Source organism: Tenrec ecaudatus, chromosome 1 (assembly GCF_050624435.1).
Source record: "Tenrec ecaudatus isolate mTenEca1 chromosome 1, mTenEca1.hap1, whole genome shotgun sequence".
NCBI lineage: Eukaryota > Metazoa > Chordata > Mammalia > Afrosoricida > Tenrecidae > Tenrec > Tenrec ecaudatus.
This window is the reverse complement of record NC_134530.1, coordinates 6678726-6703532: the sequence shown is the minus strand read 5'-3', so window position 1 is coordinate 6703532 and position 24807 is coordinate 6678726. Positions and strand designations below refer to the sequence as shown.

The 24807-nt window shown below is 50.6% G+C and overlaps 1 protein-coding gene across 2 annotated transcripts; it reads left to right on the top strand.

The window, feature by feature from the left end:
* The first annotated feature begins 11544 nt into the window (after positions 1-11544).
* On the top strand, positions 11545-15773 carry TNFSF14 (TNF superfamily member 14). Of its 2 annotated transcripts, XM_075535756.1 has the most exons (5): positions 11545-11646; positions 13470-13485; positions 13957-13986; positions 14252-14293; positions 15346-15773. In XM_075535756.1, the coding sequence occupies exons 1-5, from the start codon at positions 11545-11547 to the stop codon at positions 15771-15773; spliced, it is 618 nt and encodes a 205-aa protein (XP_075391871.1). The 2 variants fall into 2 exon arrangements, with proteins under 2 accessions (XP_075391871.1, XP_075391865.1); XM_075535750.1 differs by lacking the exon at positions 13470-13485 and having other exon boundaries at positions 11545-11763; positions 13950-13986.
* Positions 15774-24807: the final 9034 nt, after the last annotated feature.

Genomic DNA, 24807 nt, shown 5'->3' with positions numbered 1-24807 from the left:
TCACACTGCTGGTGCGTGCATCGCTTGAGCTTGAGGCTGATGGATCCTGTCCGATGAGTCCCTTGAGTTCAAGATCACATGGGTGCCTGCTTTGCTAAGCTCCTGCTGCTGATTGCTGTTGACCCACCCTGCAGTCTGCTGCCTGCGGACGGACTTTGCCTGTATTGCCTGAGGAAAGACTCCTCTGTCTGCTTCCTTGACCTTGGACCCAGCGGCCCATGTGAGTTGAAGGACTTCCAGCGTATTAACTGTTCCATGGAAGTGAGCTGAATTGAACCCTCTGTACTGCTGTGTGGACTAATTAGCTGCTATATTCCTTCTCACTGTATAAACATATGTAATGTATATATTACATAGAATATATATATAATCATAAGTGTCTTGGTTTAGTTTCTCTAGAGAACCCTGCCTAACACAACTACACAGAAACTCACAGACATAACCCACAATTAGAGAGTTTATTAAGGAAGGTAACAAGGTATAATGTCAGTGAGAAATGCTCAGGGTATGTGTTTACCAGGACACATTATAAAGTTTCAGGTCTGACGCTCACCTTCCCGACAGGATCAATGAAGATGAAACAGGTATATAAGCAAATGTGGTGACGGAAGCTGATGGTGCCCAGCTATCAAAAGATATAGCATCTGGGGGCTTGAAAATAAACAAGTGACTATCTAGCTGAGAAGCAACAATGCTCATATGGAAGAAGCACACCAGTCTGTGTGATCATGAGGTGTCGATGGGATCAGGTATCAGGCATCAAAGAACAAAAAAATCATATCATTGCAAATGAGGGTGAGTGCAGAGTGGGGACCCAAAGCCCATCTGTAGACAACTGGACATCGCCTACAAAAGGGTTTCGGGGAGGAGACGAGCCAGTCAGGGTGCAGTATAGCACCAGCGAAACTTACAACTTTCCTCTGTTCTTTAATGCTCCCCAGCCCCCACTATCATGACCTCAATTCTACCTTGAATCCGGCTAGATCAGAGCATGTACGTGGGTACAGATAAGAGCTGGAAACCCAGGGAATCCAGGACAAATAAACCCCTCGGGACCAATAATGAGAGTAGCCATACCAGGAGGGGAAGGAGAAGATGGGGGGGACAGAGTGAAAACCAATCACAATGATCTGCTATGACCCCCTCCCACTGGGACTGAGGACAGAAAGATGGGTAAAGGGAGACAGTGCTCAGTGTAAGAAATTTAAATATATATATTATCAAGGGCTCATGAGGGAGGGTGGGAAGGGGGGGAATGAGCTGATATCAAGGGTTCAAGTAGAAAGAAAATGTTTTGAAAATGATGATGGCAACATATGTACAAATGTGCTTGACCCAATGGATGAATGGATTGTGATACAAGCTGTACACGCACCCAATAAAATAATTTTTTTTAAATAAAGGAAAAAAAAGTTTCGGGTCTACCAATCAATGCCCCAAGGGTCATACTACTCCCCTGTAAGCCTCAACCCAAAGGCTCCAGCTCTGTGGGTCGGCAAACCCAACTCCCTGAATGAAATGCCTGGGGGTCCCACCTCTGCAAGTCAACCTCCTGCACAAAAGCACTGCCTGCAATGGGACAGCCGTCACTCAGTCCCACGCTCTGGCACCTGGTTAAGCTGCTGCTCCTCTAACGGGCTAGCTGTCTTCTGGATCCAAGAGGCTCACTGCTCAGGTCTAGAAGATGCACAGCACTCTTGGCTCTTGCTGATCGGGAGATCCTTTTTCCTGCTTCTCAGAGGACTCGTTTTTCATACACAGCAGGATGGCCCACCAGGGGCTCCTGTTTGCAGTGACTCACAAGTTAATCTCATCAGCATCTTCCCCCATCTTCTTACCAGATTCATGCAGGGAAAGGTCATTTGGTGGGTGTTAGATACTTTGGCTGGAAAAGCCACATGAGATGACTCACTACCCATTTTGTTTTCCCTGTCAAGACTAGGGCATCTAAGTGAGTCAGAGAAGGCTATTTGGAACCAAACTTGACCAGTGGTTACCAGAGGTGAAGGGAAAGGGTTGTTTCACAGGAGCCATTGAGTTTATGTCAATGATGGTAGACTAATTTGGAAAAGGGTGGCAATAATGACTGTACGGCACAAAGAGTACAATCAGTGACACTGAATTATACAAGTAGAATGTGTAGAATTGGGAAAATAAATGAAATAATTACCTAAGGGCACAGCAGGGAAGGTTTGTGGGGAAATGAGGGCGCTAATAATAATGAGTACGAGAAGAAATGTTCTAAAATTGATTGTGGTGATGATTGCACAACTCTTCTTAATAAGATTGAATGATTAAATCATATGATATGTGCACTGTATGATGCTCACCTTCCCGACACGATCACTGAAGACAAAATGGGTGCATAAGCTAATGTGGTGGAGAAAGCTGAAGGCAACTGGCTATTAAAAGATACAATGTCTGGGGTCTTAAAGACTCAAAGTTAAACAAGCAGTCATTTAGCAGGGAAGCCACAAAACCCACATAGAAGAAGGACACCAGCCTGTGTGATCATGAGATGTCAACGGGGATAGGAATCAGAAGATCAAAAACAAGCCATCAAATTGATGGGAAGGAGCATGGACAAAGTGGAGATCCAAAACCTTCCTGTAAGATAATTGGACAATCCCTCTCAGAAGAGTCACATGGAAAGGACGATATATCCAGGGTGCAGTATAGCACCGATGAACGACATTTAACAATTGTCTAGTTATTTTTGTGTTTTTTTGGTTCTTTCTTTTAATTTAATAAATCTTTTTATTGGGACTTATACAACTCTTATCACAATCCATACATACATCAATTGAGTAGAGCACCCTTATACATTCGTTGCCCTCATCATTCTCAAAATTCCCCTTCCACTTGGGTTCCTGGAATCAGCTCGTTTTCCTATTTTTCCCTCCCCCTCCCTCCCCGCTCCCCCCTTCCCCCTGAACCCTTAATAGTTTATAAATAATTATTTGTCTAGTTTTTTTAATATGTCTTCCCCTTACTATATGGTCTTTGTTTTACCTCATTAATCTTGTTAGACCTGCATACGTTCATTTCTGTAATTAAGAGTGTTCCATGAATGATAGCCAAGACAGATATCCCTACAGAAATCGTAATGGAGTAATGATTCCCTAAGGGTACAGGAAGAGAGGGAGGGGCAAGGGGGGGAAGGGAGAGCTGATAGCACTGATGACTATACAACCCCACTTGTGGGAATGAATGACAGAATTGCAGGTGAATGGATCCATTAGCTGATGTAAGATACGGGAAAAAAATAATAACATATAATATTATAATAGGGTTCCTGAAGGGGTAGGGTGGGGAGGGAGGGGATAAAGGATATCAAAGAGTTCAAGAAGAAAGAAGACATTTTGAAACTGCTGGTGGTAGGCATAGTAAAATTATGCTCCATCTAACTGAATTATGGATTGTTATAATATCTGTAAGTGCTCCCACTAAAATAAATCATAAACATTCTTTAAAGGAATAAAATGTGTGATACGTATAGACCAATAAAACTCTTTTTAAAAATGTTAAGTGGGGTGGGGTGGGAAAAAAAAGAGACAGAAAAGACTATTTGGTGTCTCCACCAGGAGGGGGCGCTAAGGGGCAGGTATGGTGGCGTTTCCTGTGGGTGTCTTGGGTGGGGCCAGGCATGAGTCAGCCGTCAGGGGCAGGTCAGGGAGCTGCTGCTGTCACAGCCTCCTCAGGGTTGTGTGGGGCTGCTAAGGGGCCCCCAAAGGTGCCTTCCTGTGGTACTTGTAGTCTTTTGGTGGGACGCTGTGGTGGTGCATGCAGGAGACCCTGGTTCGAGTCCCAGCAAGTGCCCGTCATACACATCCACCACCCACCTGTCCTGTGAGACTGGAGTGTTGCTGTGACACTTCCACTCTAAGGGAGACTAGGAAGAAAGGCCTGATCATCGATGTTCAAAAAGCAGCCAAGGGTACATCCCAACCTCTCAACTCCAGACCCCTTCTCATGAAAAGCCTCCCTTCAGTCTGGAAAGCCCCTGCACAGTCTTTTCTCTTAAGACCCCACAGCTCCTGGAAACCCCCACCTCCAAACTCTAGGAATACCAGGGAAATACCCTCTTCTTACGCAAATAGCATCTTCTTCTCTGTTTCACAGCATGTCCTCCAACCCCAGGTGGTTTTGTCAGCATTACAGACTGATTTGTTCACAGAAAGTCCCACCTGCCAGGCTCCGACTGCCAAGCAGAGGCCCGCACATTTACTTCCTAAAACCAAACAGAGACATTATATCCATTCCAGTTCGTGACACGACTGCGTGCCAGTATTGATTTACTGGTAACTGGTCTGTTCTAGGCCCTGAGGGCACAGCCCGGGCATCCAACGGGCATTCTGGTGCATAGTGCATTCTAACAGGGAGATCAGGAAAGATTGAAATCATGAAGAACCAAATTGCCCAGCCAGGAAGGAAAACAGAGCAGATGGTATGAGTGAGCCCATCCAGTGTGTGTGTGTGTGTGTGTGTGTGTGTGTGTGTGTGTGTGTGTGTGTGTAGTGGGACTCACGGCGCCCCGACCCCACCCCCACCCCCCATGGGTCTGCTCACCATGGAGTTGGCATGACTCATGGCACCCCCCGTGGGTTCCTGAGACTGTCACTTTTGGCGGGAGTAGAAAGCCCAGTCTGTCTCCCGAGGAAGAAGGCTGGTGGTTTCCAACTGCCGGCCATGCAGACCCGCAGTCCAACGTGTCACCACAATGCCACCTGGGGTCCGTGTTGTGGAGCAGCTGGTGGGTGGGACTGCACACTTCTTGGCCAGCAGAGGAACGCCTCCTCCACTGTGTCCCCAGAGATCCCTGGGTTGCTTTGTGCAGCTCTCCACAGAAAGGGCTCTGGTGGCATAGCGGGTTCCACACTGGGCTGTTAATGCCAAGGGCAGTGGTTTGAGCCTCCATGTGCCCTGTAAAAGACAGGGGAAGGGTCCTACTCCTTGAATTGCTGCAGTCCCAGGGATTTCACAGGGGCAGTTCTCCTTGGTCCCAGAGGGTTGCTAGGAGTCAAGTTGGACTCGCTGGTAGTGACTATGAGCTTTTATTTTTTACTTTTACCAAATAAATGACAGTGTCAGTAAGAGTTGAAGCCCAGTTGGGGAGTTAATTGGATCAGGGTAGTTCTACTTTCTGACTGTGCGTGCCAATGAAACCCTGCACACACGGAGGCACAATGCACATAGGCACTACACACATATGCACGCACACACACGGCCATGAATTTACAGTGTGCTCCTCTGGGTGGAACAGAGAAACAAATCCATGGAGACTCCTATGGGTAAAGGAACGAGCTTTACATAACGAGTAATTATACATTAAGAGGGCATCCCAGCCCAGTGCAGATCAAGTCCATAAATCCGATATTAGCCCACATGTCCAAGATCAATCTATAAAGTCCTCTTCAGACTCACCAAGCACATGCAATGACGCCGAATGCAGGCCGGGGGGTGGGAAGTCTTGTGGATTCACTGGTGGTGGAAGCATCTCAGGGCTGGCGTGGGTCTCCACGTGGCTTCCCCAGCTCCCAGGGCTCTGGCTGCATTAGGGCAGGTCCATGTGGCTTCTCCTTAGGGATGTCTCACAGGGAGTCAGCAGAAAGAGAACGAGTGTGTCCCCCACTTCTAAGGAGGAAAGACAGGAGCTCCCAGAATCCTCAGGAGAAGGCCATGCCCACACAGAGGCCTCATTGGCTATGAAATGCCTGACAAGATAGACTCCACCCCTTCACTCTGCATCCTCAAATCAATACCAGATTATGTAACTATCACATATGTGCACACAGGCACTACACTCATGCACACAACATACACACCCACACATATACTTGCACACATGTATGAATACACACACTCATACACATACAGGCGCACACACATGCACACAGCATGCATACACCGACACACATGTATGAACGCACAGCACATATAGGTACACATACACACATGCACATCACAGCAGACACATGCATACATATACCATGCAAACATGCACACAGGCATAATTCACACAGACGTGTGAGTGCACATATGCCTCATGCACAACCCTCACATGCACATGCCTATGTACATACATGAACACACACTCACCACAGACATATGACCCCACACACATACATGCACACACATGTGCACACACCTCCAGCTCCTTTACTCAGCACTGGGACTTCCCACTGCACTTGTAGCCATCTAACTCACTATATTCAGAGCAAATCAATCAGACCCAGTGATCCCAAATTGATTGAGACTCCTGCTGGGGAGCCCATAGGTCACAGGGTAGAGCTGAGCTCTAGGGAATCCTTTGTCTCTGATGTTTACTGGAGGTACCCAGGACCATCTTCCACAGTGTCACGGGGTGCGTTTGAACTCTGTCTTCTGTGAGTGTACAACTGGGGACCCTAAGCCCTCCACGGCACCGTCCCCCTCATTAGAGTGCCCATCTGCCATCTTCCTCACTCCACGTGTGTGGGGTCCAGCACAGTCATGTGGGACCAAGGAGCAGCACGTGCAATTACAGAAGACAGAAAAGGAGATGGAGGGGTCTCAGCTCCATTCTCGGGAGAAGCAAGAAGAGCGGGGAAAGCCCAGAGTTTAGTCAACAATGTTTTTTTTAACCTTTTTATTAGTGCTTCAGCCACACATTACACAACTCAATAATTCAATCATGTCAAGACGAATTGTACAATTGTCCCCAGATTCAATCTTAGAACATCCTCTTCTTCCCTGTAGTGGCTGTTATTCATGTAATTATTTATTTTCTAATTGTGCCAAAAATATACACAACAGAGCATCCTCCAATTCCATTTGCACTTGTGTAATTCAGAGTCATTGATTATGCTCTTCGTGTTGTACAACCATGACTGATATGCTTTTACAAAGTATTCTACCATCATTGATGTAAAGTCCATGCCCTCGACGCAACAACTTTTCCCTTTCACCGGTGCTAACCATGGGTCAGGCTTGGTCCTTCACCTGTGCTAACCATGAGTCAAATTTGGTCCTTCACCTGTGCTAACCATGGGTCAAATTTGGTCCTTCACCTGTGCTAACCATGGGTCAAGCATGGTTTCTTTTTTTTTTCTTTTAGTAGGTTTCTCGATAGCATATTCACATATCATACACTTTCATGGTAAAATCCCTTTTAAAATGAGCTGTATCATAACAATCAATTCTAGTGCTCCCTACCCACCCTTTTTTCCCCCTACCCACTCTTGCATTCATTGTTTGCTCTTCAAATCCCCTCGCCCTCCCTATCCCTTCCCCCCCACATCCCCTATAAACCATTGCATCAGGTATTATCGCTATGCATCTACCCCTTCTGCACTTCTCAAACTGGGAAACCCAACAGAAACAATAAAAAACCCAAACCAAAATAAAGTGCTAAGGATAAAATAATAGTAATGTAATGAAAAATGCAAATAAAACAAAGTTGGAAGAGACCACCATCAATATTTCAAAGGCCAGGAAAGAAATTTTTGTCACGGAATAAGCAAGAAATACTTGCACCTAGAAGAAATTCAGGTTAGGTGAAGAGGGAGGTCAGCTGACCCAAGTATCAAGTTCGATCCAGCATAATCAAATTGATGATGCTCTCTGTTTGATGGTACAGCTGTTCTAGACCCTGGCCTGTGGCTAGAGGAGATCTGCCAGAGGCCTGGGTAGTCTGCAGATGGGTTTTAGGGTTCCATTGTCCTCCAGAGCCTTTGTCATTTAAGCTCTGATACTTTTCCCTTCATCATATTTGGCTTTTGTTACTTCATCTCTAGATTACACAAGCTAGTGTGCTTCTTCCACGTGGACTTAGCAGGCTCATTCACTGAGATGGCTGCTGGTTTGAATACAAGCCTTTAAGAACCCAGACATTGTTCAGATTGATATCCAGGCACCATCTGCTTTCTTCACCACACTTTGCTGTAGCACCCTTATCTTCAGTGATCATTTCATGAGGGCGATGTTATCAGAACTAGTTGTTCTTTGATTGGGGCTAGAGTTAAGCGGGCGGCCACAATCCATCTGCTTGTCCACGAGTTAGGCATGACTCTGGTTTACTTTGGTGGTCGTATTATGACAAAATCAAAACTCCATAAGACCAACTACACCCACAACAGCCACAAACCAACCAACAAAGAAACGAACAAAAGGCAGGAAAACAAAGAAGGAGGCACCTTGTCAAGCATCCCCTTGGGGGCTAAGACGATTGCACTGATGAGATCAACACTTTTTCCAGTGACATGGAACTCCAGACACTGTTGGTAGGAGAGTCCATGAGAGCGTAGTTCCACCGTGAGCCACAACCATGAGATGTTGCCCTGTGCCTTTTGACTTCCTAATCAATGGAGCGCTGCCTACCCTGAGCATGGGGATTGGTGCCAGCGGGAAAGCTTCCTTTATCAATTCTTACAAGTGCAGCTCCCTGCCCAACAGCTCACAACCTGTCATATCAATGCCAGGGGGGCACAGAGGTACTAAATATATGGCGATTCTGGGTCCCTTTACATTGGACTCTGAGACAGGTAAGGCTTATTGTGCCAACTTGCCGGTAACCCCATGTGGGATTAATTGAAGGGCAGAGAGATAAATGGCTCGGTGAGCCTCACCTTTCTTGTTCTCTGGTCTCTTGCTTTCTGATGGTCGGACTAGGGTATGGCTGCCTTAGCCTGTTCTTTGCCTCAGCTGACAAGGCTCACTTCCTGCGAGACATCCCTGAGGAGAAGCCACATGAACCTACCCTGATGCAGCTCTGGGTGCTGGAGCAGACGTGTGTAGAACCCTGCCAGTGCTGAGATGCTTACACGCTCGCTGATTTGGCTTTTCTCCTGCAGTCGGCATCATTGCGTGTTTTTGTGAGTTTGAGGAGGACTTGGTAGATGGATGTTGGACATATGGGCTAATAATGTTGGATTTAAGGGCTTGGACTGGACTGGGGTGGGATGCTTTCTTAATATACATTTACCTTTTTATAGAGAATTCTCTCTTATATACATATGAGTTTCTGGGAGTTTGTTTCTCTAGTCTACCCAGACTAACACAGACACCCACCAAGCCAGGGCTTCCCTCCAAGGTCTAATGACTGCCACTTCCACAGCCCCAGGATGGCCACTCTCTGCTTCCTCTCTCATGTAAGTACCCCAGTCCTCAGTCCAAGGGAGCAGACAGCTTCCAGGCAGGGCTCAAGTCATCCAGTTGGGTCTCGATGTTGACTCTCTCTGGGGTGGCCCCTAGGGCAGGCCATTCTGCCTGTGAGGCTGGCATCCAAAGGCATCATGGTGCTTAGACCATGGCATGGTTCCCTGAGGGCTGGGGAGAAACATATTTGCAGTGTCTACCCAGGAACATGAAATCTGTCCCATTGCCCCCCTGGTTTCCCTACACTCATTGTTTAGCATCCCTTCCCACCATGAACTTGCTCCTCCCCATTTCCCCACCTCATTTCCCAACAGAACTATCAGTGTCTCTTCTAAATGGTGGGTGTTGCTGGAGACCAGGAGACCCCTGGTTTGGGCTTGATTTTCCTGTACGGTGGTTCTCTCATCCCTGTGGAGGGCCTGTTGATTTGTCGCAGCTTTATCTCAATGTTGTATAGCAACACAGTGTTGTTTAAGGAGTGACCCCAGCCTATGTGAGATCTCCTCTTTCAAGGTGGTTCTTAGGAAGTGCACATAGGTGGGGGGGGGATGTATGGCTTATGGCTGGTAGGCAGACCTTCTACCTCTTTGTTTGGGAATTGGTCCCTAAGATTTGTTTAAGTGGTGTTTCTCCTTATTGTAGTGGATTCATACAATATTTGTTCATCACTGTTTCCTAGGGATGCATAGTATCCCGTTGTGTGTATGTATTGTAGTTTACCCATTCCTCCCCTGTTGGGCATTTGGGCTACTTCCAGTTTCTTGCAATTGTGAACTGTGCTGCTACGAACATGTGAGAGCACACCTCCACTCGTGTTGTGTCTCTGATTTCTTTAGGGTAGATGCCTAATGGGGGCCTTGCTGGGTCATGTGAAATTTCAATCTCCAGTTGCTTTAAGCATCACCAAATCATTTTCCACCGTGGCTGTATGTACTTGTAAGCCCACCAGCAGTGCAGACGAGTCCCAATCTCTCCACAGCCTCTCTAGTGTTTGTTGTTTGCTTTCTTTCTGTCTTTTAATCGGGCCAGTATTACAGGTAGAACGCGGTGTCACATTATGTTTTTCATTGGCCTCTCTCTGACACCTAGTGAGCCTTCTTCATCCGTGTATCAGCCATTTGTCCTCATTTGTGGTAAACCATTCATGTCTTTTTCCATTTCCTAAATGGGTCGTTTGTTATTTTCTTACTGAGATGCTGCAGAGTTCTGTATATGTTGGTGATTGGTCCTTTTTCTGATGTGTCGTCATTGGTTTAAAAAAAGATTTCCCAATCTGAGGGCTCTCATTTTACTCTCCTGAAGCCTTTGGATGTGCATACGCGATGTGATTTCAGCACGGCCCAGTCATCTAGCTTGTGTCCTGATGAGTGTGCCTCCTGTATTATACTTGCTCACCCGTGTATGCCCTGCAATAGGGCCCTCAAGTTTGTTCCAGCCTTCTCACTGATTTTCCTGAGAGCCCTGGGGCTTTTACATTTAGGTCTTTCACCCATCTTGAGTTCGTCTTTGTGCCGGGGGAACGGCATGGGTCTTGTTTCATTCTGCTGCATATGGGCCCCAGTGTGTCCAACATCCTTTGTTGGAGACACTGTCTTTGCCCCCCATGGGATATTTTTAGACCCTTTGGCACAGATTAGTTGCCTGTAGGCTGATGCACGGTGAGTTTTTGTAGCTCTAGGGGCCCGCTAGCCTCTCCTTAATCAGATACATCAACCCAGAGGGTGGTGTACTCCTGTGGTATTCCACGCATTCAGAGGAACTGCTTCAAAGGACAGGCAAGAGGAGCAAATGTTCTTTGAGATAAGCGAGTCTTCACTGCAATGCCAGATGAGTCAAGCATCTGTACAACTCTGTCCAAGCTTTTATGTGGGACATTGTGCTATTCCCATCTTGGGAGGTGTGCATCACGGTAGGGATGGCACGTCACTCTGTGGTCACCAGTGCTGGGAGCAAACTGTGTATCCAGGGGCTCGGTTTCCCACAAATATGGAGACCAGCCTCCCAAGGGCAGGGCCTTCTGACTCATCTACTGCAGGGTCCCTGAGCCTGGAACTGTGTCCAGCACCCAGGACTCACCCACTAAGACTTGGTGATGGGACCAAGGAAGCAGCTGAGAGGGGGGTCAGGATGTTCCCCCTCTGCCCCGCCACCTGAGTCATACTCTCAGAACCTGCTGGAAAGAGTGAGCCATGGTGTGAGTGAGAGTGAGTCTGGCCCCCGGTGGGTGGGGGACAGGAAGGAGGGGAAGGTGCGTAGGGGAAAGGGGTGGGGCTAAACCAGAGTTCTAAAGGCCCTTGAGCACCCTGCCTGCAGCATGCCAAGTGAAGGGGTTGTTGGGCAATCCCGGCTTCCTCCAAGTCCACGAGATCCAGCGCACCAGCCCAGCCCCACTGCCCTGTGTGCCCGGGCATGGAAGACCCAGCGGTGCGGCCTTCAGTGTTCATGGTAGATGGACAGACTGGCATCCCGTTCACCAGACTGGGGAGCGGCCGTCGGAGCCGGGCCTGCAGTGCTGGCCAGCTGAGCCTGGGCCTCCTGCTGCTGCTTCTGGGCACAGGGCTGGCCTTGCAGGGCTGGTTCCTGGTGCACCTGCACTGGCGGCTGGACAGGGTGGACCTGCTCCTGCTGGTGAGTTGGGATGGGGTTCCCAGGTCCCTGTGCATCTGGATGGGGTTGGGGGTCGGGGTGGCGTTGCACGTGCACAGGATTCGGGGATTGTCCAGCTCAGAGCTCGGGGCCAGTCAACTCACCTCCCGGGTTGCCTGGGAATGGGTGGAGAAGCAACCTGGGTGCTCTAAATTATACCGCGGGAGTGACTCTTTTTACTCTGTTCAAACCCCTGGGCTGGAAGGTCCGTGAATGATATGCATGCCAATAAAATAAAACTATCAAAATAGGTTGTATAGTTTCTCTCTTCAAAAATGTTAAAACTGTAAAAACGTTAACAATAATAAAGAAAAGAAATGGCATGGGAGTGGCTGCTTGTAGAAGCCCCGTGAAGAGGCGCTGACCTGAATAGTGTGGGTCCGTGGTCGTCTGGGCTCCAGAGGGTTTCAGGGCCATGACCTTTAGTAGACAGACTGCCAGGACTTTCTTCCAAGGCCCCTCTGGGTGGTTTCAACAACCACCCTCTAGGTTGGTATCAGAATGCCTAAGCGTTTGCGTCACCATGAGCTCCCAGTAGTCCTATCAGTTATTATTGTGATCAGCCTCCCTATTATCATCTAAGGAACCCTGGTGGTGTAGTGGGTTATGCCTTAGTTTGCCAACTGCAAGCTCAGCAGTTCGAAACCACCGGTCACCCCTTGGAAGAAAGATGAGGCTTTCTACTCCCATTTACTGTCTCAGAAGCCCATGGGGGCAGTTCTACCCTGCCCTAGAGGGTCACCATCGACTTGAGGGCAATAAGTTTGATTTGGTTTGGGTTGTCACCCAGGGGGTGGGGGTTATCACCGGGGGTGGGGGTGTGTGACAGCTTGTCCTTTTTGAGCATCTGTGTCAGTTTGTGGTTTGGCTGTGGATCTGTCTGTCAGCTGTGTCCATGAGTCTGTGTATCCAGTGCTGTGACCAGGTGATCTTGTCTCTGCACCCTTCTGCTGGTGCCTGGATCCCATGCCCATGTCTCTTTCCATGCATCCACGTGCCTGTCCACGTGTCCATGTCTGTCCCTGTGCCCTCGAGAAGATGGATGGACACCATGGCGACAATGGGCTCAGGCATCGGATGGCTCAGGACTGGGCAGTGTTTTGTTCTGTTACACATAAGGTCACTGTGGGTGGGAACCAACTTCATAGGGATGGCACTTAACATGTCCACGTGACCTGTGTGGTCATCCTGTGTCCAAGTATCCACCTGGCCATCCGGCCACAGTCTGTGCATTAGTGCCGGTCTGTGCACACACCAGTCTGCTGTGGGTATCTGGAACCACAGACATGCATGATCCACCAGCCGGAGGCCCACGTGTGTTTTGTTCGTGTCAATGTTTGGGTGTGTGCCCTGTGTCACACCGAGTCCCCCTCGGCTGTTGTCAGGTGTTTGTGTCCACGTGTCGACAGGCCCAGGTTTGTCTCATTTTGCTCAGTTAGCACATCCCACGTGGGAGCAACCTGCCATCAGTGGAAGCTGGCATGCTGCTATTTCGGTGGCGCCTCCAGGTTAAGACAGACTAGGAGGAAAGGCCTGGAGATCCACTTCTGAATCCAGCCCAGGGACCACAGTGGTCGGTTCCGACATGCATGGAAGAGGCCGCACAGGACTGAGAAGGAGCTCCTTCTGTGCTGCACGGGTCTCCTTTGGGGGCGGAAGTGGGGGACATGACCTGGCCACAGTCACAGGTGCCAAGGACTGGTGGTGTTTCCACGGATCCACTCATCAGGCCCTGAGGAGATCCCACCCATCTTTCAGAGAGGGAAACTGAGGCACAGAGAGGCGTTGAGGCCACCAGGCTAGGAGATGTGCATGCGGCTCTGTGCGTGCATCTGAGGGTGGTGCCTGCCGTCGGTACAGCTCACAGCCACCTGTCTGTGAGGCGGAAAGGCACATTGGTGGCACAGTTGTTAAAGCGCTCAGCCGCTAACCCAAAGGCTGGACGTTCAAACGCACCAGGTGCTCCCTTCCTGGGAGAAAGAAGAGGCTGTCTGCTCCATGAGGAGGGCCACCTCGGGAGCCCTCTGAGGCAGGGCTGCTCAGTCCCGTGGGGTTGCCATGAGTTGGTATTGACTCCCCAGCAGTGGGTTTGGGAGTGGTGTAGGGCTGTCTGGGTGACGTCAGGGGTGGCCCTCATTCCCCTCACTGTGGACTCCTCTACCTTTCAGACTGGAGACACTGGCTCCCGGGAGAAGCTGATTCAAGGTGAGTCAGGGCCCAGGAAGGGGGCAGCGTAGTTCCCACGCTGCCCGATCCACCCCCAACCCCACCATTGCCCAACACCATTTGCAGAACTGGCTGCAGTCCCACAGGTGCCCCTCCCCCTGGCCTGAGAAGAGGAAGTTTGGGCCATGCAGGAAGGGTGGGGCTGGCACTGGGAGACAGACTCAGTGACCCCTGAAAAGTGCCAGCCACCCTGAGCTCACATTGCTTCCCCTCTGACCTCTGACCTCTGACCCTCTCTCCCTAGAATGGAGCTCCCACCAGACCAACCCGGCCGCACACCTCACAGGTGAGGGGACTCTGGGGGTTGGCCCCAGGAAGGGACATGTTGGGGTGTCTTGGGGAGACGAGAGTCTCTCACGCCTGGAGATGTCCCTGCCTCCCTGTCACTGCTGTTAAGGACAATCCTCACTCCCTCTCATTCCATAGATGTTCACAGAAAGGCCAGGGCAAGATGGGGGTGGGGGTGGGGGGTGTCACGCCTTTTAAATTCCATTTATTCAGCGAAAGGCCTGTGTAGTGCTCACTATGAACCCTGGTGGTGTCGAGAAGGGTCGGTAGTTTGAAACCACCTGCTGCTCCTTGGGAGAAAGATGAGGCTTTTACTCTCGTAAAGAGCTACGTCTCAGAGAGCCCACAGGGGCAGCTCTACCCTGTCCCGGAGGGTCACTCTAAGTCAGCATCGACTCGATTGCTGTGGGTTATGGGTGTTTTCGTCTGTTTGTAAAGCGTGCCAGAGACCGAGTCTGCTTCACGGGTTAGTTTATTAAGTCCGGAGTAAGCTCCACTTATAGCCCCCTTTCCGGGGAAGCGGACCCGAGCTTCCCGGAAACGCAAAGGCACTTCCATGACCCGCACCTCTGTGCATGCCCCCTGCAAAGCCGGGGAAGCACTTGGCTGCCAACCGAACCCACCTGGCGGCCCCTCCCCCACGGAACAGAGGCCTGGCAATCGGCTCCGTAAAGATCGAAAGGCCAGGACACCAAGCTCGCGGGGTTTCCAATGCTGACTGTCCATCTTGCGGGACCACGCGGCCCCGTGTCCCCCCCACCCCTGCAGCCTGGGAAACCCCAGGGGGCCAGTTCTCCTGTGTCTCAGGGCACGTCTGTGAACGGACACTGGTCCCGTAGAATCCTGCTGCGCCAACAACAAGGAAGCAGGCGGCTTTGCCTTTCTGAGCCTCAGTTTCCCCATTGGCAAATTGGAAAGGAAGGGGTTCGCCTACCTCAAGTCTAGCGCCGAGATGGGGCTCAGGGGTGGGTGGGGAGTGGCCTGGGGCCCTGCTGCCTGGAGCATGGACTAACAGCCTGCCCCCACCCCCACCCCGATCTCTCTCCACAGGGGTCAATGCCAGTTGGACAGCCACTGGGGGTCTGCTGCTGTGGGAGACACAGCTGGGCGTGGCCTTCCTGAGGGGCCTGGATTATCGCGATGGGGCCCTGGTGATGTCCCAACCGGGCTACTATTACATCTATTCCAGAGTGCAGCTGGGGGGCCTGGACTGCCCTCAGGGAAAGGCCAGTAACTTGCCGATCACTCACAGCCTCTACAAACGCACGCCCCGCTACCCGGAGGAACTGGAGCTGCTGGTCAGCCGGCAGTCCCTCTGCAGGCAGGCAGCCAGCCCCCGGGTGTGGTGGGACAGCAGCTTCCTGGGTGGTGTGGTGCACCTGGAAGCTGGGGAGGAGGTGGTGGTCCGTGTGACCGAACATCACCTGGTCCGCCTCCGAGACGGGACACGGTCCTACTTCGGGGCTTTCATGGTGTGATGGCAGAGATCATAGAGGGTGCTTCCGCGGACACCCGACAGACCTTGGGGGAAGTCTGGGGGTCTCCTAAACTCAACAGGACCAAGGACCAAGGACCAAGCACCAAGGACCAAGCACGGAGCCACTTGCAAGGCTGAAGAATCAGAAGGCTCCTGCAGAGGTCCAGCCGTGGACAACCCTGAAATGGGACACCCCCAGCCAAGACTTGGGGGTCCTGTCATACCCCCCACCCCAGGGTGGGGTAAAGCTAATTTGCCTGATATTCAGGAAGAAGGAAGGAGGGCAGGCGGGGTGTTTATGCTTTTGAATCAGAGGACAGGGGAGCCGTGAGGAAGTATCCCTACCCACCCCTGCCTCAGGAGCGTGGGCTGGGGCAGAGTCATCACCAGGACCCACTTCGGTGGAGAGATCCAGCCAGCAGCACCCACAGGCCCAGTCACACCGTCGAGTCCCACCTACAGGCTGGTGGGCGCCCTCCAGCCTGTCATCCAGCAGTATGCTCAGAGATGTATGCCCAGCAACGCCTTGGTAAAGCATGTGACACCCACCCCCCTCCAGGAGGAGGCAGCTTTGTGGTGTTTGCCAACTTCCATGGTGTACATACGCCCATCATGCCTGCTTTCCTTTGTGTCATCTTTCAAAGGCTGCAGGGCACCACTGTGTCCCTCCAGAGCGGGAGTGCCACACAGTGGCCCATCTGCTCTGCCGCACAGCAGACGCATCGGAAATGCCTGCTGGTTGGAAGAAACCGCACATGAAGACCGAGTCACGCCCGCAGCATCGCAGGCCATTGGCGTTGCTGCTTCACAGTCCCGGATGTCTCCCATCCACAACCGCAGCCTCACACGCATGTCTCGGCCACACACAACCCTCACCGCCACCCTCAAGTCACAAGACAGTGCTCTGAGCACGTAGATGCAGACACTACCTCATGTCACAGCCGTCACACATCGCCACACAGTCACACACACACGACAGCAGGTCAGAAGACAGCATAGCAGCCACAGCCGCACGGGTCACACGCCACCGCACCGCTGCACATGAGCTCCGCAAACACAGAGCCAAACAGGTGGAGCATATCAACGTCGAAATCATGGCCAGAACATGCTACCTCGGAGCCAAGCCCATGCCCACAACCACACACAGGACAACATTGCAACATGGCCTCATGCTCATACATCGATGCGCACCGTATCACAATCACACACACACACACACAGCTTGGACCAAGGTTCCTTCTCCAGCCAAGACCCACATACACCCGAGTTAGAACCAGACTTTGTCTCCAGCTCTTTGATCACTGGTCCTTGAAATAAAAGTCAGACGATTGCACCTGGGTCGGTCCAATTCTTAGGTGAAAGGTGGAACTGAATTACCAGGTCCCCAAGGAGAAGGGGGTGGGGAGGGTAAGACAGGAGGGGAGCGTCAGCCCCAAACAAATTCGCAGCTGCCCGCAGGAACAGAGGCGAGCTGTCATGATCTGGGAAGGTCATTTTACAGATCAGGAACCCCAACCCCTCAGGCCCAACCCTCACACAGGAAACGTGGAGTTCACCAGAGACCTCATGCCCAAGTCTCTCTTGCCCTGAAATCCACGACCCCTGTTGGGATAGCGGTCCCACCCTGCAGACATCCAGGCCAGACGGAAGCTTGGGGTAAGTGGGAGCCAGGGAGGAAGGGCATGGGGTGAACCAGAGGAGGGTAATGCATTGCAAACACCGCAGGCAGCCTGGCTCTGTGATCTCATCCCACTCTGCCGCGTCCCCCTTTGCCTCCAGCACCCAGTTCCCCTCGGATGTGCTGGCCTCCGTGTGTGTGGTGTGTGTGTGTGTGTGTGTGTGTGTGTGTGTGTGTGTGTGTGTGTGTGTGTGTGTGTGTGTTGAAGATGGAATGGGATCCGGTAGCTGGTGGTGGTGGAAAGCAAGAGCTCACCCAGGGTGCAGGGTCTGGGGGTGATTGAGAAATCGTCACAAAGATTGGCCTGACTGGGCAGCGTCCGCAGAGCAGGCCGCTCGTGAAGCAGCCCTGGTGGTGCTGCAGTTAAAGTGCCCGGCCACTAACCCCAAGGATTGATGGCTTGAGCCCATCCACTGACGATGTGTCAGTCTGCTTCGAGAAGAGGCTTGGAAACACTCCTCCGTCTTAGAGGGTCGCTGGAAGCCAGCTTCGACTTGATGGCTGTGAGTTTGGGGGTGGGGGAACACGGTCGTCACCGACTTGTTTGAGTTATAGGTTTATGTACAGACTTCAGTCCTCGGCAGAAGTATTGTCCCCTTATCCCAGAGCATCAGGAGGTTCCCTCCTCCTCTCTTTCTGGAGTGGGTGGGAGGTGGGACAGCCCCTAAGTGCCTGGCCCAGTCCCCGCTGGACTTTCGCTTGCTCTCACCACAGCTTTTCTGTGGGTCTTGAGGGGGTAGATCAAGGGACGAGGACAGCGTGGTTACAAAAAGCCACCAACTTCCACGTGGGGGTGGGACCTCGTGGCAGTTTCGGTTTTGGAGGGTCATTCCTGGAAGGGGTCTCCTCGCCGTGAAGTGGGGGCAGGGGGAGAAAGTGGAGGGACAGGAAGGGGAGAGAGGTAGGGGGCGAGCAAGCACCCAGCCAGATGCTGGGCTGGTGTAACAGGAGGCCCAGACCTCCATGTGATTTCAGATAAAATGTGAGGGCAGGAAGCCCCCAGGTCACGCACTGACCTATTTTTCAAGCTTCTGAGAAATGCACCTTCTTGGCCTGTGCTCCAGCATCTTGTCAGATCTCATTCTCCCTCCCTGCCCCATGTCTTCCTCAGAACCTGAAGTGTGACATCCTCACCCCAGCGCCCCCCGCCCTACAACCTACACACTAATCCAAACTTACCGTCACCAAGTCCAGCCAATGTGGACGCATAGAACAGGGTCGAACGGCCCCTGTGAGTTTCCAAGACTGTCGCTGGTTCAGGGACTAGAAAGCCCCGTCTTTATGCTTATCCTGAGGAGTAGCTGGTGGTTTTAAACGTCAGACCTTGTATATCTCAGCCCAACACATAACTAGTACACCCACAGCAGGAACACACACACACGTATGTGTCTTATCTCTTGCCAAGATCCAGAAGAGGCCAAGGTAGAAAGGGTGATGACAGACTACTGGATCAGTTTCATACACTGTGTGTGTAGTGTCCCTCCTGCTGAAGGCCACTGTGTTCAAACACCTCGCCTGCCTTGTCTCAGGGAAATGGGCAGCCTAGGATCAAATCTTCACTCTCTTTACCTCCCACCCAAGTGGGTGACCATGGGTCCATCCCTGGGCTCTCTGAGCCTAGGCTTCCTCCTTGGTAACCCAGGCTGAATCGTGATGCTGGTGTTGCCCTGGCTCGTGGAAGATTCGATGGCTTGTGCCATTCCGTTGTCTTGTAGAGCCTGGTCCCCGCTGACGGCTGCAAGTCCTAGTGGATTCTCTTCGTGGAGATGTGAGAATAGTCATGGGAGGAACCATGCTTCTTTTCAGTGATTGCATCCGTGGTGGTGGGACAGCCACAAATTACAGATAGCCACTTTTTTTAAGTGGGAGCCAATATTTTAATGTTTTTAAAATGTTTGCACTTGGACTAAGCTAGATTTCTGGATTCTGTTAGAAAGTTAATAACAACCCAATGTCTTCAACTGGATTCTCTAGAGATATAAAACCAGTGAAGCTTATACATAGGCATAATATATGTACATACATATATATGTGTATGTATACAATATACGTGCATATATTATACAGCATACACATATCATATACATATAATACTATAAATATATAAGTTTATATATAAATATATATCAAACAAAAATATATTATATTACATTCCCTCTGGAAACTCAAGGGAAGAATCCCTCCCTCCCCTTTTCCAGCATCCGAAAGCCACCCACATTTCTTGCCCTGTGGTCCCCAAAACCACCTTCAAAACCAGTAGTTGAGGTGGGAGTGTAAAACTGTACAACCACTGGGGAGAGTGTTATGGTGCGTGGCCCAGTGAGGTCTCCACGGAGTTTATACCCTCAAGAAATAAGGAGACCAGCATGAGCAGATGGATGCACACCCAAGTTGATCCCAGCACGGTCCCCACAAGCCACCAGTGGTTTGTCAGTGTGTCGCACCGTGGTGGTTTGTGTGTTGCTATGACGCTGGAAGCAATGTCCCTGGTATTTCAAACACCAGGAGGGGCACCCACAGTGAACCGGTCTCAGCGGAGCTTCAAGACGAAGCGCAGACTGCGAGGAAGGAAGGGGTGGCCCACTTCAGAGGACGTGGCCACTGAAAACCCTACAAACAACAATGAAACGATGCCGGATACCGGAAAGAGACACGGTGCTTGGTGAGGCAGAGGGGCAGCAGGAACGGAGGAAGACGCTCGGCAAGATGGATTGACCTGGGGCTGCAAGGGGCTGGACCCTAAGTTTTGAAGAAGGGAAGTGCTTTATTCTGTGGGGGTTGGTATTGACTCGATGGTACTAAGGACAAGGCTTAGCGGCCAGAAGATGGAAGCAACTTAAGTGGCCGATGGTGGAGGAAATGGATAAAGAACACTTGGGTCAATGATGGATGAGCCCAAGGTCGGGCACGCACGTCATGGAATGCTGCTCGCTGTTCAGACGTGAGGACGACGTTGCTGAACACCTTGTGACGTTGATGGCTTTGGAAGATATTCTGCTGAGTGGGGTCAGTCAGCCCCAGAAAGGCAAAACCTGCTTGAGACCCTGCTACAAGAGGGGGGGATACGGTTTTCCTATAAAAAGAAATAGCCTTTAATGGTGTGGAGGAAGGGGGAGTTGGTTGTCTGTTGTTGTTCTTGTCCGGTGCCATTGAGTTGGTTCCGACCCACAGACACCTGAATTCAGCACAATGGAACAAAATGCTGCCCAGTCCTGTACCAGCCTCGCCATGGGTCCCACGCCTGAGCCCCTGGGTGCAACCACTGTGTCCACCCATCTGGTCGAAGGCCTTCTTTGTCTCTGCCCCTCCACTTGACCTTGTCCTTCTCCAGGGTCTGGTCTCTCCTGACGACACATCCACGGTACGGGAGAGAAAGTCTCGCCATCCCGGCTCCCAGGAGCACGCTGGCTGGACGTCTTCCCAGGCGGACCAGTTGTCGAGAGGAACAAAACCATCAGCGACACTGGTTCGCATAGAAAATGTTCAAAGTATAACTTTATATCAAGAAGGCGTCCCAGTACAGTCCAACTCAAGTCCCTGGGACCCGGGCTAGCTGGGGCCCTCTGCAGACTCACAGAGCTACAGGCTGAAGATGCAGAAAGCAGACCCAGAAAGCGGGGAGGTAAGGGCCAGTAGGTGCAGCGTTGCATGGATCCAGGTTGGTGGAAATAAGGCAGGGTGCAGACAGCTCCCAGGTTGGCTCCCTGGGTCAGTGAAGAGGCGACATGGGGACACCTCTGGAGGCAGGCACAAAGTCCCAGCAAGCAGGGAGGGTGGAGAGGTTCCCAGTGTCTCATTTTTTAATCCCCTCCCCAGTGTCTCATTTATAAAAAGGCCCCACCCCCAAGAGGCATCGGCTGATTGACAGATCGGACTTCACCCCCACCCCCCATCAAGCTGGCATAAAATCTACCTGCCAGGGAGAGAGAGGGAGGAGGGAAGAGGGAGAGGAAAGGAGGCGGAGGGGGGCTGCGGACCAGAGCAAATGGAAACAACAACATAACCCCACATCAGATGAATATGAAAATGGAGGTCGGGGTGGGGGGGGCAGATATCGTTTTTAAAGGGGTAAGAGTTTGGGGCGCCCTCTATTTGCATAGCCAATAGCTCTGGGGCTCCTGCCACTGCGCGCTGATTGTTACCGGGCAGATTACTTCGTGGAGTACATCAAAAGGAAGCCAAGCTAAGGCGGAGGGGGGAGAGAGGACTGGGGCTGGCTGGGGCTGGTGGGGCACGGACAGACGACCTTATCAATAGCCGCGGGGGAATTAGTACCCGATCTACTGTCTGTAAAGAAGGGGAGGGGCAGGGGCAGGCGAGCAAAATGTCTAATTGCTGTGAAAGCCATTAGCTTTCAGGATGAGAGACGCCTACACCCAAGTTGCAGACTCAGGATGCAACAGTTCTGAGCAGCGGGTGGCACGCAGGAGGCTGAGTACAGGGTTCTCAGGAGCCCGTTGGGGCCCCTCACACTGAGTCAACTTGGACTTCCCGACTTAAGCCTTTGAGTCACTCAATATAAATAACGTAAGACCCCTCCATAACAATATTATAAAGGCACCGCAGTCACCTCTGCGCAAAGAGAGCTGCTGGGACCCGGAGAAGGTGTGGGTTGAGCAAGGTATTTTTAAAGGATAATCTAACCCGACAGGCAAGGAAACGAAAGAAATGGAGGTCAGGTACTTGACAGAAGCCGTTGGGGGAAAAACCCATGTTATGCTGTTCTTAACCACCACCACCCCACCCTTTTCCTTCATAAAAAATAAAGAGGGGTCATCTATGGGGACAAAACCCAAAGGATGCTTAGGGTAGGGAGGGAGGATGGGGTGGGTGGGTGCACAAAAAAAAAGGAAGAAGAAAAAAAAATAAAGGGGGTGGGGGAGAACTGGGAGGATAAAGAGCAAGTTCCAACCGCTCTCTGACATGTCCCTGAAAGATTTGCCTGATTTCCCGCGTCTGTGAACAGACCTGCAATGCTCTTTGACCTGCCCAGATAATCTCCCCTTGCTGAAGGGGGTCCTCAGCATACACTGGCCCACAAAGTCTCTCTTGCTGAGCAATTAGTGGAGCGTGTTTGTGAGTTCCAGGGGTTAGGGCCTGGACATCCTTGCGGGAGGATTGAACACCCCCCTCCCATTCTGTCTACCCTGGTAGTCCTCATAGGAAGGGTAGAGTGGTCCTATAGGTTTAGTACCCAAAGGGCGTGTGTGTGTTAACAATATAACAGAATCTAGTTGACAAAGAGAAGCCAAAAGTGTTGCCATAGAAATCACAGAAAACTTCATGAAACAAACAAAAATATCAAAATGTGAAGCTATTGTTTCCAGACATACGCTCCCCCCTAGGTCTAAACACTTCTGAAGGTGGGGCTTTCATGTAACCCTGGTGTCATGGTGGTGAAGCATTGGTAACTTCAAGGTCAGCGGTTCAAAACCACTAGTCTCTCTAAGGGAGAAATATGAGGCATTCTACTCCTGTAAAGAGTCACAGTCTTGAGATGAGTCAGCATTGACTGGGTGGCAGTGAATGCTGCGCACCCTTTCTGGAAAAATTCAGTGCTCTTGGATAAAGGCCACGTGGAAAAGTGGTTTGAGCATCCTCAGGAATTCTAATCATGTTCCTTTTGAATGTCCTTTGAGTTCTGGGAGCAAAAGGAATGCCTGGAGGGGCAAGATCAAAGGTGTAAGGGATAGGAGTAAGACTTCCCAGTCTTGGTCATAAAGGCTTGAAGACAAACAAGCAGTCATCTAGCTGAGAAACAACAAAGCCCACATAGAGGAAGCACACCAGCCTGTGTGATCATGAAGTGTAGATGGGGTCAGGTATCAGGCATCAAAGACCCAGAACAAAAAAATCATATCAATGTGAATGAGGGGAAGTGCAGAGTGAAGACCCAAAGTCCATCTGTAGACAATTGGACACCCCCTTACAGAAGGGTCACAAGGAAGAAAAGAGCCAGTCAGGGTGCAGTCTAGTTCTTTAATGCTTCCTCCCCCACTATCATGACCCCAATTCTACCTTACAAATCCACCTAGACCAGATCATGTACACAGGTACTGATAAGAGCTGGAAATACAGGGAAACCAGGGCAGATAAACCCCTCAGGACCAATAATGAGACTAATCATACCAGGAGAGGAAGGGGAAAGTGGGGGGAAGAGGGGGAACCAATCACTATGATCTACGTATAACCCCCTCCCAGGGGGACGGACAACAGACAAGTGGATGAAGGGAGATATGGGTCAGGGTAAGACATGAAAAAAATAATAATTTATAAATTATCCATGGTTCATGAGGGAGGGAGGGGAAAATGAGGCGCTGATACCAAGGGCTCAAGTAGAAAGAAAATATTTTGACAATGATGATGGCAACAAATGTACAAATGTGCTTGATACAATGGATGGATGGATGGATGGATGGATGGACGGGCTGTGGTAAAAGCTGTACGAGCCCCCAATAAAATGATTTTTTAAGGAAAATGCTCCTCACCAGTGTAGCTTTCAATGTGCCCCCAAACTTCTCAACAAACCCCTGTGATCATTCTGTGTCTCCCCAAGAAATGTATCATGATGAACCCTAGGAAATCCCAAAGCCACAAAAATCATGACTTTCTGAGCTGGCCTCTCTGCCTTGAGCTTGACTGTCCCCTCAGATCTCTTCAGAAGCCACTGGACTGGACCTTCCTGTTTGAAGACAGCCTGACAAGACTGAGAACAAGATATTCCAGAGAGGACACATCTGCTGCCATTGACTGATGGCAGAGGCATGTTTGAACATGTTTTGTTTTTTTTAAAAAGAAAAAAATTTTAAAGTTTTTTATTGTCATATAATTCACAAATCAAACCATTCCAAAGTTCAATTATATAAAAAAGAGTTGTATGGTCACCACACCAATCCATTTCAGAGTCAATTTTAAACCCAATCATTTCCCTTCTTTCTTGTGTTCATTCTTGCTAGCTCCCCATCTCTCCCCCCAAGCCCAGCTTCCCCTGCCATGCCCCTAAGTAATTATTAATCCAGTTACTGTCTCTATAGATTTACCTCTCCTGGATTGCATACACAGAAAATCGTACAAGACCAAACGTCCACAAACAAACAAACCCAACAACTGTGGCAAAGCAAAACAGAGAAAATCCTCCATTGAAAAGAAAGCAGAGAACAGTAAAAACTGAAACTGTAAAAAGAGTCCAGAGGGAGAGCCCACGAAAAGGTGTTACGTTTTAACCTGGCTGCATCTGGCATCACCGACTTTCCAATGCTCTCAGTCGGCTAGCAAGGCGAGCCGCCTCCCTGAACTGTGGGCAAGGAGGCTCACTCCATGTGGTGCCCTGCCAATGGATTTGGGGCTTCCACTGGCC